At 38.1% G+C, this 12,832-nt stretch overlaps 1 protein-coding gene across 1 annotated transcript in view; it reads right to left on the reverse strand.

Annotated features, from left to right (window-relative positions):
* Positions 1-3,284: 3,284 nt before the first annotated feature.
* LOC142097694 (multidrug resistance-associated protein 1-like) overlaps positions 3,285-12,832 on the reverse strand; it is an 85,111-nt gene continuing 75,563 nt past the window's right edge. Inside the window, exons 28-32 of the mRNA XM_075179754.1 lie at positions 11,846-11,992; positions 8,968-9,126; positions 8,701-8,867; positions 7,163-7,357; positions 3,285-6,156 (exon numbers count right to left, since the gene is read on the reverse strand). Of these exons, the coding sequence (XP_075035855.1) occupies positions 6,048-6,156; positions 7,163-7,357; positions 8,701-8,867; positions 8,968-9,126; positions 11,846-11,992 (777 nt within the window). The 3' untranslated portion in view covers positions 3,285-6,047. The remainder of the gene's footprint in view (positions 6,157-7,162; positions 7,358-8,700; positions 8,868-8,967; positions 9,127-11,845; positions 11,993-12,832) is intronic.

Here is a 12,832-nt window from a genome sequence, read left to right on the forward strand (position 1 = left end):
ATCATACAAGTTCAGGGTTTTTAATATATATTGTGGTGACCCACTCCTCTACGCAGTCCAGGTACATTTATTGGTGCGAATCATACAAGTTCAGGGTTTTTAATATATATTGTGGTGACCCACTCCTCTACGCAGTCCAGGTACATTTATTGGTGCGAATCATACAAGTTGATGGTTTTCTTATTATATATATTGTGGTGACCCACTCCTCTACGCAGTCCAGAAAGATACCTCGTTGCAACGTTTTGGACTAATAACTATATTGTGAGGTGTTCAGAATACACTGTAAATTAGTGGAAATGCTTGTTATTGAATGTTATTGAGGTTAATAATAGCGTAGGAGTGAAAATAAGCCCAAAAACTTGATTTTTAAACTTTTTATGTTTTTTTCAAAAAAAATCCGAATCCAAAACCTTAAATCCGAACCGAGACCTTTCGTCAAGTGTTTTGCGAGACAAATCCGAACCCCAAAAATAATGAAAATCCGGATCCAAAACACAAAACACGAGACCTCAAAAGTCGCCGGTGCACATCCCTAATAAAGACACATTGGGCCTGAATTATTAAGGAAAGTAAGGCAAAAAAAGGAGTAAGTTTTCTCCTGGTCATACCATGTTACAATGCAAGGGGTGCAAATTAGCTTATTTTGCACATAAGATAAATACTGTCTGTTTTTTCATGTAGCACACAAATACTTGATAGCTTTATTTTTACACTGACATTTAAAGTTGATCTAGGACAAGCCCTACTTCAATAAAATAAATCTGCTATCACATTTTAAATTTACCTCCCCTCCAATGCAACTTGGTTTTGCCAAAGAGCAAAGTTGTTGTTTTTTTGCATTTTTTTTTCTTAATGAATCAGGCCCATTCTGTGATTAGGAATCTCTATACATTGTCCTGGCTTATGAAACTGGTCTGTGAATGGGTTTGTCAGTCTTTGATCATACTATACACTGTAGTACATGCAAGGTCTTCATGTTGGGAGAGTTGGGACATCAATTTTCTCATAGGCAATCAAGCTGAAAAAGTTAAGCAGCCACCCTGATGATAAGTATTTGTAGCTGAAGTTTTCTTTATGGAAACTTGGATATAGCAGTTGAGGGCTCTTGGTGACCTTCTCTATTATAATACACCATTGTACTTATTGCTACAAAATTACTACTATGGATTTCCACGACTATGGAGTTACCAACCTCTTCTCTCACACTCTGTACAATCCTTCACATGTGTAAGTGTTTAATGAAAACCAACTCTTTAAAAAAGGCTATTCCTATTCTCCATACTCCTACTTTCCCTAATACTACTAACTACTCCTCCCACATCCACCATCAGCCACAACTCATTTCTTACATCTCCAGTGTCCTCTGTACTAATTGCATTGTAAAGTCATTTAAACAAGGTCATTAAAACGTCAATTTAAATGTGATTGCGAGTTATTTCTTTGTACAAAAATGTGTAATATGTTCTGGCATTATATTTTGTGTTTACTGGCTTTGTTTTAGTTATGCTTTCAATGAAGTATAACGTATCCCTGTCACCCTTTCCTCATGTCTCTACCTTACCCATCCCCCTTCTGTCTATATGTTGTATGTTATTAAGCTATAAGACTCAGACACACTTGGGTGCTGTTATGTATTCATGCTTCCATACTGGCCAGGTGTCGCTATGCTTTTCAAATATATGATGGCGCAGAGTAATCTTATTTACATTGTATGTCAGATATGTCCTGTATGTTTTTCAAAAATCCAATAAAAATATATTTTGAAGAAAAAAAAAAAAAGAATAGATGTCATTTGCCGGATAAAAGAGCAGCAATCATTTGCCAGTTAGGAGAATGCAATTATTGTTGTCTATGATGTGCTATTTTATGCTGTCCAGTAGAAGTATGTATCATTTGAAAGGATACTTAAAAGAGAGGCACTTCCCAAATAAAGCTATGCCCACTTAAAACATTGTGCTCCACATGACCCGTACTTCATCCGTGTTCACTGCTAAAAAAAAAAATGTGAACACAGGAAAAAAATCCACTCATGCATTGCAAAGATTAGAGGGAATATTCGTAAATGAAAATTAACTTTAATATTAGTCAGACCCAACATTCCTAATCTATGACAATAGGTTGGCGGCCAGTGGCCGGAGCCCCACCATTTGTGAGATATCTATTCGCTGGGCATTTTGGCGATGGTCCAGTCTTTTGTAGGATTCCAGATTTTTTTATTATTTTTTTTAACATTTTTCAGTATCTCCATGCTTTGTAAGCTTTCCTTCCTCTCATTAAATGTTTTCATTTGGTAATACAACCTACCACTCATGTATTACATGTATTATAAAGGAAAACTGCATCCCCTACTGTGAACTACTGAGATAATAAGTCTTCTTTGCAGCAAATAGTATTCCACAATACTTTCAAGATGTTCTAATGTGGAGTAGTTTCTATAAAAAAAAAACATAACCACACATAGTGTAATACAGTACAAGACCAAATCAGTGGAGATTCTATGGGAAGATGTGTATTTTCATCTAGGGTTCCACCATCCAAAACCGTGTTGTCATCGGAATATCCCCCCTAAGGGTATCTACTTACAAGATGTATCTACAACATGCGCCTCAAAATGATCCCATAGTTGGCCTCCCTGCATACAACCGACTCAGAGGATTTATGATGATCAAAGCACCTCCTCCACTTTCCACATCACGTGAAGTGTCCATATAAAAAACAGAAAAGAAAAGCGATCTTGTGCTTTAATCTGTGTGTAATATAAATGCTCTATTAGTTTTCACTTACAGTAAATGTCATCTATTTGTATATAGGGGAAAAAAGGTCATGATTGTTATAGTTTTTATGTTAAAACAAAATTAGATTAATCATCATCATCATTTATTTATATAGCGCCACTAATTCCGCAACGCTGTACAGAGAACTCACTCACATCAGTCCCTGCCCCATTGGGCAGTCTTTACAGTCTAAATTCCCTAACAAACACACACACACACACACACACACACACACACACACACACAGACACAGACACAGACACAGACACAGACTAGGGTCAATTTGTTAGCAGCCAATTAACTTACCAGTATGTTTTTTGGAGTGTGGGAGGAAACCGGAGCACCCGGAGGAAACCCACGCAAACACGGGGAGAACATACAAACTCCTCACAGATACGGCCATGGTTGGGAATTGAACTCATGACCCCAGTGCTGTAAGGCAGATGTGCTAACCACTACGCCACCGTGCTGCCCAGAATAATGTTGTACAGACGCCAAAAGAATGACTATGAATTGAAATATTTTTTTATTGACAACATTCATAAACAAGTATTCATGAGGTATTGTTTTTAAATATACATATAAACAAGTGGACTGATGTCTGACATCAAAAGGTAGGAAGGTGTCATTGGAGTGCATTAGTCGGCCAATTTATCTTTCAGAGTCATATGTAATCAACTGATCTACTTTACTGACAAGTCAACTATTGAAAATCATCTACAGAAATGCTGCTGTTGCAATTACAAAACAAAAAATGGATAGTAGTAGAACAGTATTTAATTTAAATTGTAACATATTTCTTTCTTGGACATACAGATATAATTATGATGTAACATGTAAGTTTCAGAACTTTTAATAATTTTATTTTCTGGATTTGCTGAAATGGGAATATGTGATCAACAAGTGGATGACAGGTTTGGACAGATCCCCTCTGCTAAAATAAGTCCTGTCTACCTGTGAGTAATGCTATGTTCTAACTAATGGTATGTTCTAACCACACTATTTCTATTTTATGTACAGCTCTGTAAAATACAATAGGTAGAAAGAATTGTCAGTACATAAAGACATTACATTAAATCTAAAAAGGTGCCGTGATACAGAGAAATAAGATAGTGGATATTACTTTATATTTGAATTATAGATTAGTTAGTAAGATATGCCACTAACAATTAGGAGGGATATAATTAGTGTTGTAAAATGTGTATAACAAGTGTTCTATACAAATTTCCATATTTATTAACATGGTGCAATGTATACATATATGCTGTTACCAATAGCAACCAATCAAATGCCATTATGTTTCTAAATCCAGATAACAAAATTAAAACAAGTGTCTGATTGGTTTCTATGGATTACCAGCAGAGTTGTAAACTATAGCACTATGTTACTAAATAAACCCAACAATAGGTTTCTTTAGGCTGGCATCACACATTCAAATTAGAACATCACACTTTCCCATCTTGAGAGCATGTTATTCTGAACCTCCCTTAGATCGCCCAGCAGCGAATGATAAATGGATTCAGTTCAGGCAGCTCTCTCTCAGCTGCAGCACTTCCTGAGTTTACCATTCCCTGGTAGGTGTCTTTATGGGAACTACAGAAAGGAGACTGGTATTCTGCTGAAAACGTGCTCTGTTCCTATAAGATTATGTAGCTCTAGTCTTATGGGTTCAGCAATTAGGACTATTGCTACTAGTTAAGCTGCACACATGGAAACTGGACATACTTTTTTATATAGTGTCCCAAATATTTTTTTACATTTACAATTCACTAATCGGCACTAAATGTTAAGAGTAGAGGAAAGCACATAGGGATTCTATATATTGTTTATATCAATATTATATACATTTGTTAGTCAAATTAAGCATATTATCATGCACACTTTTTGGGGGAACACATGTAGTGCACTGGTAGCTCATTGGAAGAGCGATCATTTAATTCTATTGGAACTGGATAGGAACAAAAAGGTAAAGTTATGTCTTTGCAATTAGCTATGTTTTTGTAATTATCTCATCTATTTTTCATAAGCATAGGAATCCCAAATATGTGCAATGTTCTGAAGGTCTGACACAGTTATAGGACAAAGAGAAGAGTATATATTACGCGGCTGCTAATAGTTCCCTTCTTGTCCTGTTATTGGTGACTGTAATTAGGCATTGGTGAAGGTCCTGATGGGTGAAAACTCTCACCGAGGCACCATATATGGGGGAGGCACCATGTAAATAAACGGGGGGTCCAAAAGTAGACAAACTCTTTCACAGTTTAAACTATTAAGTGCTGGGGATTCGTCAAGGTTTTCAGTTACTCAGTAAGAAGTAAGCCATCATATTACAAAAACCAGTTGTATAGTAATTACACAGTATTCTACAACTCATGCAGAGAAAAATGCCAGGACTCTTACCTATAAGAGTATCAACTCAAAATATATATACATTTTTATTCTTTTCTCACCCCTGTTCATTATTCTTTTGAATCTCCCAGAATCTGCTGCACTACACATTGGTTACTGACAAGAGCAATGCACTTTGACCAGACCAGCACAACTAAATCTGCTCTTTCAGAAGGAGTGGAGGTAACCGTGGTAGCAGCACTTGTAACAAGAGTACACACGTTATGATCAGCAGTTATAAAAGTGACTTTGTATATTATAAATACATGGTATAGAAAAGTTTGAATGTATATAATCTGCAATAATCCTGAGTTTCCCACATTGGCCCATGTGTGAAATTCTGCATAGAGTGCTTACACCTTTAGAGTATAAATAATCATGTTATAATGGAGACGTATGTAACATTCACACCACGAGGTGTCTACTACACAAATACACAATCTCTTTTACCAAGGATGGTCACACATGTTACAATCACACATTTCATTCCAATTATATTATCGAAATGTAGCGACAAGTTATCCAATATCAAATGTAGATGGCCAAATTTATCAAAAATTTTAATACTTTCCGTCAAAATGTTCTACTCCGCTCATGAACTGCAAAACGTACATTCTGTCAAAATCAAATGTGTGAAAAGCAATTGTTGATATTTTGTCGATTTGGTTTAAAGTGATTAGATTGTAACACATGTGACTCAGTTGTACATTGATGTACAAAACTTAAATAATTCATACTGAAACAAAAAAAAAATAATGTCAGGATTTGACCAGCTTAAATAAAAATAATGTATTAAATTAAAGCTGTCCATTTATTGTCCTAAGAGGTGCTAGTGTAGCTTTGTACAAACTTCCTGAGTCTGCAAGTCAGAAATCGATGGAGTTAAATGATATTTGCATCTTTGGCCATAGAGTAAAATAGTCCTTTATTTTCAAGTAGTCTGGATGGAGCGTCGAATTCCACAATTTCACCTTTGTCAAAAATGGCTAATCTGTGGAAACAAAGCACTGAAATAAACAGTGTTTTCAATTTGTTGTCCCTCCAACAAACTTGTGTAAGATTTGTATTTCTTGAGATTATATGAAAAACAACAACTATAAGTAACATTAATCTTCTGTTTTTCTTCTCACCATAGCCATCGTTATAAAGCTCCCACCAATGTATCTATACACATTTACTGTATAACTACATAAGGTTGTGCCCTGTTCACCAAAACGTGAGAGACTAATTTATTTGATGTATCGTATTTGGCCAATGGATTCTAAGGGGCGTATTTAATTGTTAACGCAAAAAAACGAGCGCTCGAAAAATCTAACCGTTAATACGGTAATTACTCGCGGAATTTCAGCTCGCCGCTCCCTGAGCGGCGAGCTGAAATTCCGCGAGTAAACTACCCTATTAACGGTTTTCGCGCGCAATATTACCGTATAAACGGTAATATTTTTCGAGCGCTCGTTTTGCAGCGTTAACGCTGACAATTGAATACGCCCCTAAGCTTTTAAAACCATCTGGGTTAAGATGGAAGTATTCAACCCAATCGCTAATAGCTTGACCTCTGAGCAATTTGGCCACACATACCTAACCATATTGCACACAATCGGCCATATATTCAATGGGCCGAATGACTGGATGACATTGTGGGTTTGGCCTGTTTGCACTCCCCAAAAAACATACCAATGGAGCCTACATCCAACCTGATATTCCTCCATGGTTGGCAAATTTGGTGAGAAATTATTATATATCAAATATTTTCTAAATGTAAATAATGGGAGAATGATTTGCTTTCTCCTTTTTAAAACCTGCTGTCAGGTGAAGCCAAAAAAAAAACCTTCCCAGTTAATAATGTTTGTTAATTGATATTAGGATCCTACGCCAAAATAAAACACAATGAAGTCAAGCCTGCAGTCCCTCTAATGCAACATGATAGGAATTCACAGTAAATATCTCTACAAAACACCTTAACATATATTATATGTTTAAGAAAAATAATTCCTTGCCTTGTGTAATCCATGATTGTATTGAGTCGGTGAGCAATAGTTATAACTGTACACTCTTTAAATTCTGTTCTAATGGTCGATTGAATGAGGTCATCAGTCTCCAAGTCCACAGCTGCTGTGGCCTCATCTAGCACAAGGACTTTGGTCTTACGAAGAAGAGCTCTCGCCAGGCACACCAACTGACGTTGACCCACACTAAATCACAACAGAGTGACATTTTAGCATTAGAATATACTATCACCAAGTGCTACTACCATATTTCAATACATAAGGTTTTAAACTTAGCACAGAGGGCCCTTCCTATTATTTTTTTTTACAAATTTCTATCTGTGTGTTGTTTGTACATATTTTTATGCCACTATCAACTCTGAGCCTGTCTGAGAAGGACAATGGGTAGATAGTAAGTGCACAAGCTAGCCCTGCCGGGCCAAGTTCTGGTATTTAATATGAACTTTTAGATATTTATTTTGCATCTAAGTACGGTGTCTGCAGTAAAATAAACTCAGGAAATAATCAAATTGATCGAAGAAACTAGAAAAGCAAATTCTGGTTTCCAAAAGCTCATTAAAATGCAGAACAGCAGACTAAATATATTGCTAAATGAAGGATACTTTTAATGATTTGAAAATTATGGTTGGTGAGGCTTCTGCTGCCTTATGGAGAAAATAAAACACATATTAATGCTGTTCTTCAACACATTAAAGCAGGATCCAACCAGCCTGACAATAATATGGCATTCCACAAGGCCTTTTCTTTCCTAAATCTAACTCATTCACTTACATGACCATTTCAAGCAGTCAGTAGAGCTGTCTGACACTCTAGGAACATCCTTTAGTGCTGAAGAAAAGTTGATGGATTTAAATGCTGGTTTTACTACCAGTAAGATGAATAACCATAATTCGCTAACAGTCATTATTAATTGAATGATGTGTATTAAAAGAAAATAAAGGGCTGATTTAGAGTTGGATGCAGTTTACACTTAAATTGTAAATGTAAATTGCATCCCACAAATTAGATTCCAAATCGATCTATAGACTCAAAATACTAAGTAAATTGCATAAACATACCTCTTTATCTGCCTTAATGGCCGGAGTGCAAGATACACTTAAGTGTATTAGTCACAGTGGCCCTGCAAGGCTGTTAAATTAATAAATTATTGCAAAAACAAACAAAAAATGGTGTGTTCCTCCCCCCAAATAGCACTAGGGTTGGTTAAGCCGTTTGGGTCTGTTGCATCAGGAGAAAGCACCCACAAAAGATACATCTCCTAGAGACCTATCTGCGGCTGCTTTCTACACAGCATAGCATGTAAACAGCGTGAACACCCCTTTACATTGCTAGGCTCACCCACTTACCCGTTCTACCTCTCTAAGCGCAGAGAGGTGCAAGAGGGAGATCCGTCTCAGTCGGAATGCAAACTGACACGAATCCTTGGCTCAAAGTGCTTTTTGCACTCATGAGTTGGACTTCCGTCCAACTCTACACGAGGCCCCAAGACTTCAAATCCTTTTATTACCTTCTAACATAATCAGTTATACCTCAGATTTTCTCCTCCTTCAGAACAAATGTGATTAAGCCCATCAGGTAAACCCGAAGTAAAAGTTTTCAAGTGAGCCAATTCCAAAGCTGTCCAAATGTCATCATCAGAATAATTATCAAATGGATCCAGATTCATTCTCAATGACCCATAAAATAGAACCGGATCCTACATTTAATAATAAAGTCACAGTTAGGTCCAGGCAATTACATGTTACTCACCAGTTTCAAGCTAATGACATTTTAGTGCAAAATCAGATCAACTTTACCTGAGGGATGATTGTTATTTTAGATCTCAATTCATGGAGACCTATTTTTGAGATGTCAGTTTCATCTATATGAATTGTACCAGTTGCAGGCTCCAGAATCCGGAATAAACCCAAGGTAAGAGACGACTTCCCTGCTCCTGTTCTTCCTACTATGCCCACCTGCACATACAAGACTATTATTTTAAATAGGTATTCATTATTATATTGCTGTATAGTTTACTTGTGACAGATGTCAGCCAGAGCAATGAATAGAAGGAAAGATAAATAAAGATAATGAATAACTTCCTCCTTCATAAAGATATGCGAGAAAGCCCCCAAACCACCTCAGGGGAAGGGTGGTGTGCAATGGGAACCAAGAACACCTCAATACATCTATTTAGAAAAAGAGGATTTTTATATTTATGTTGTTAAATCCTTTTCCCTGAGCCCATTGGGGGGGTTACTGGAAACACTTGTGGAACTGATGCTGCACTGAAGTTTTGACACTTTCAAGTTGGCTCCAAAAGGTCAAGCCCCTCCCCCTCTACCATCATAACCTGCCAGGAGTTTCAGTTCATTTTTAACAGACCGCCAATGACAGAAGTAGGAGAAAACAAAGGAGAGTCTAACAATACAAAACAACAATATAACAGAACCTTAACATTGAACATGGAACACAAGCTGGCCTGTCAGGTGCTGCAGAGGACAAAGGCCCCTGGTAGACAGCGTAAAAAGAGTGTTATTCCCCAAGACTCCCGTGGGTTGGGCGGAAGAGGGGGCAATACCTGCTTGGCCCCCTGGGAGGTGCAACAAGCTGCATAACCTCTGCAATAGACTCTATCAAGGATCTAGTCCAGGCTGACTCTGCCCCCTCTGCAAGAGACCCTGCAGGCGTGTGGCCACTGGTATTCTGCCTCACATACTGTGCACAAGGCAATTTGGTATGGCACCTTGCGCAGCCAAAAACCCTTGCTGATGTCCTTCCTCCACGCTTTGCCATGGATGTACTCCCCTTACCAGATATGATAGAGAGGATAGCTGAAGTGCACGATCCCAATGTGGAAGTGAAATTTCAAAACAGTCACAACATCCAGAGCAGACACTGAAAACCCCAGATGAAACACCCACCACTCATACAATATGTCCCTGCAGATGGGGAGCGTAGCAGGGGAGAAGGAGCTGCAGCTGTCTCTCTCTCTTTTATGAGGCCTTTGCCACAGTGAGGGGAGCCCTCCAAGGAGGAGGCGCTGGCACCGGGGACCCTGTGAACTGAAATATAATAAAACAAGATAATACAAGTTTAAAAACCTAGCTGCCAATGGCAGCCGTGAAAGAGAATGCCCAGCTCTGGCGGGCACTTTCAGAAAGCCGACGATCCCAGGAGGCTGTGGGGGTATAGAGGAATTAAAAGTGGCCAAGCTCCAGTGCAGCCTCAATACACTAGTGTTTCCAGTGCCCCACACAAGGATGGACAAGAGATATTGTTACTTAATCCTATAGCAATCATTTATTCTAAAATGGGATGCGCGCTAGGGTGTAGCTGAAAAAGATACAATTAACAATTTATTGCTCCTATTCATCAATGGCAAAAACATACACAAACCTCATTTTGTTAAAAAATGCACAAGCTAGCCCTGCCAGGCCAAGTTCCCCACTAAATGACGAGAAAAACAAGTGAGATTTGGTCCCATGTCAGGGTAAAACCTTCAATGTTGAATGTTCAGAGAGTTCCCGATGTGAGTACTTTGTGATAGAAAGATAGGAACATGACATTCTGTAGTTCGAGATAGAGAGGCTGAGGGTGAGTCCAGTGTTATGATAAAGCATGTGTCGACTATGAGAGAAAGGTAGCTCAGCGTGCAGCTGAACTCATTTATGGGAGAGATGGACACTGAAAGCATGGGTGCATGTTTTTAGAGCTATAAGTAAGAACCCAGGTGCCATTTTTCATAGGATTCCCTGATCCAGCAAAGAGACATCAGTACACGAGCCCTAGTGGAGAGGTTAGGTGAAACAATCAGTTATTCTTAAAACGTAGAGTAGGGAGATAAAAGGGAAAACTGCGCATTCTTGCTATGCAACATGTGAATGTCAGCCCTTGAACCAAGCGAAAGGACTATCTGCTGAAAACCCTGAATGTGACCGTGATTACATAAGACTGTTCTGTGACAAGTTTTTTCCAAATTACCCAAGAACTGTACATTGTGTGAAGAAAAAAAAGGGGATTTATTCAGGCACTGTGTATATCCTCTGTACATAAATTCCGAATAATGTATTCACAATCAGAAGTCAACCAGATAGCTATTATTTCCAACAACTGTGTCTTCACACCATTACACCTATCTGACCTGTGTTTCATCTTTATCTCCATATACCCTGGGTTGAGAGAGCCTGAAATACTGGAAGGAAGTGCTAACACCACACCTTGGTGGAGCAGGACTTGCTTGTGCATTTTTTTGTTCAAAAGATGTAAAATAAAAGTCTCTATTGTGCAATAGAATATAAAATGTTCCGATTTATAAGTGGTTGAGGGCTGTAGGATTTTTGTATGAACAGATAAAGGCTACAAGATTGAACAACACCATTTGCTGTAATAATAAAAATAATAAACAGTTTCTAACATTTTAAGTTCCATGACCTTACATAACATTTTATTTTACACTTTTTAGCCATTTAGATGTTAGCAATGGGTACTTAGGATTCCATTTTGTGGGCTAGAATTTTCAGAAAGGAAATGACAACAAATGTTGGTGGATACCAAAACTATCTTAACACACGACAGACAACATTTAACTTTAAACTATCTTAAACAAATGACCATAAATCCCAGAGGAAAAGAAAATGAATGTAACTTCAGGTACCCATCCAGCTAAATAGACTACCACACTATAACACTAACCTTTTCTCCAGGTTGGATACACGCAGTGACTTTCTTTAAAACCAATTCTAAGTCTTCTCTGTACCTCAGGCCATAATTCTTAAATTCAATTCTACCAGCGCATGGCCACTGTGTTAGTTCTGAAGTATGTTCAGATGTCCATGGGGCCTAAAGGCATTGGGTTGTAATATATACAACATCTTTACATACAGACAGTCTCTATTATGACATTTTACAGGTTACCAACCATAGGAAAGAAACATTAAATCAGTTCACTCCTTGCAGCAAATATCACTGAACATTTCCATATTTGTACTGTATACATTTTGCAAGTAACCACTGGGGCTCATTCATGAAAACACAATAATGTCACTCTACAGGGCTAAAAGCTGTTCCTTCCTGCATTCTGATGTCATATGACTGCGTTACAGAGCCATGAGCTGATTAGCAGGACACAATGGCATTAACTCTGCAATACACACTTAGTAAGACTGGCAGACCTTGCTGTGGTGGGCAGAAAGAGGTGTTCCATATGAAATGCAAGCTTTGAGGAGAGGAAATTGTGACTATCTGGATCCCTTTTATCTGTGTAATGTGGACTGATGTTACCTCACCTTAGAGGTGCCAATAATCACGACTTTCAATGCAACATCTTTTGCTATGTATTATGAATGGGAATCATTTGATGCTTCATCAGAACCCTCCGTTCTGATGCTTACCAATGGTGTTTTTTTTTTAATTTGTCTTTTTAATTACACTGTGGTGCTTTGGAATGCCTGCTGACTGTCTTCATCACAAATAAAGAGTTTGACTCTAGTCTGACAAAAGACACACTGAACTGGCTGCTGCTGCTGGGATGGTGGCTGAGAGTGAAAGACACTCGGATCAGCCAATCACCAGCAGCACATTGAACAGGGAGGCAAACTGGTTGGCAGCTATTGGTAATTGAGCAGTGAGTGACTCACTGTGTTTGCTGCATAAGACAGACCCAGCGGTGTCAGTGAGTCT

The sequence above is a fragment of the Mixophyes fleayi genome, chromosome 7, assembly GCF_038048845.1.
Source record: "Mixophyes fleayi isolate aMixFle1 chromosome 7, aMixFle1.hap1, whole genome shotgun sequence".
In the NCBI taxonomy this organism is placed as follows: Eukaryota; Metazoa; Chordata; class Amphibia; order Anura; family Limnodynastidae; genus Mixophyes; species Mixophyes fleayi.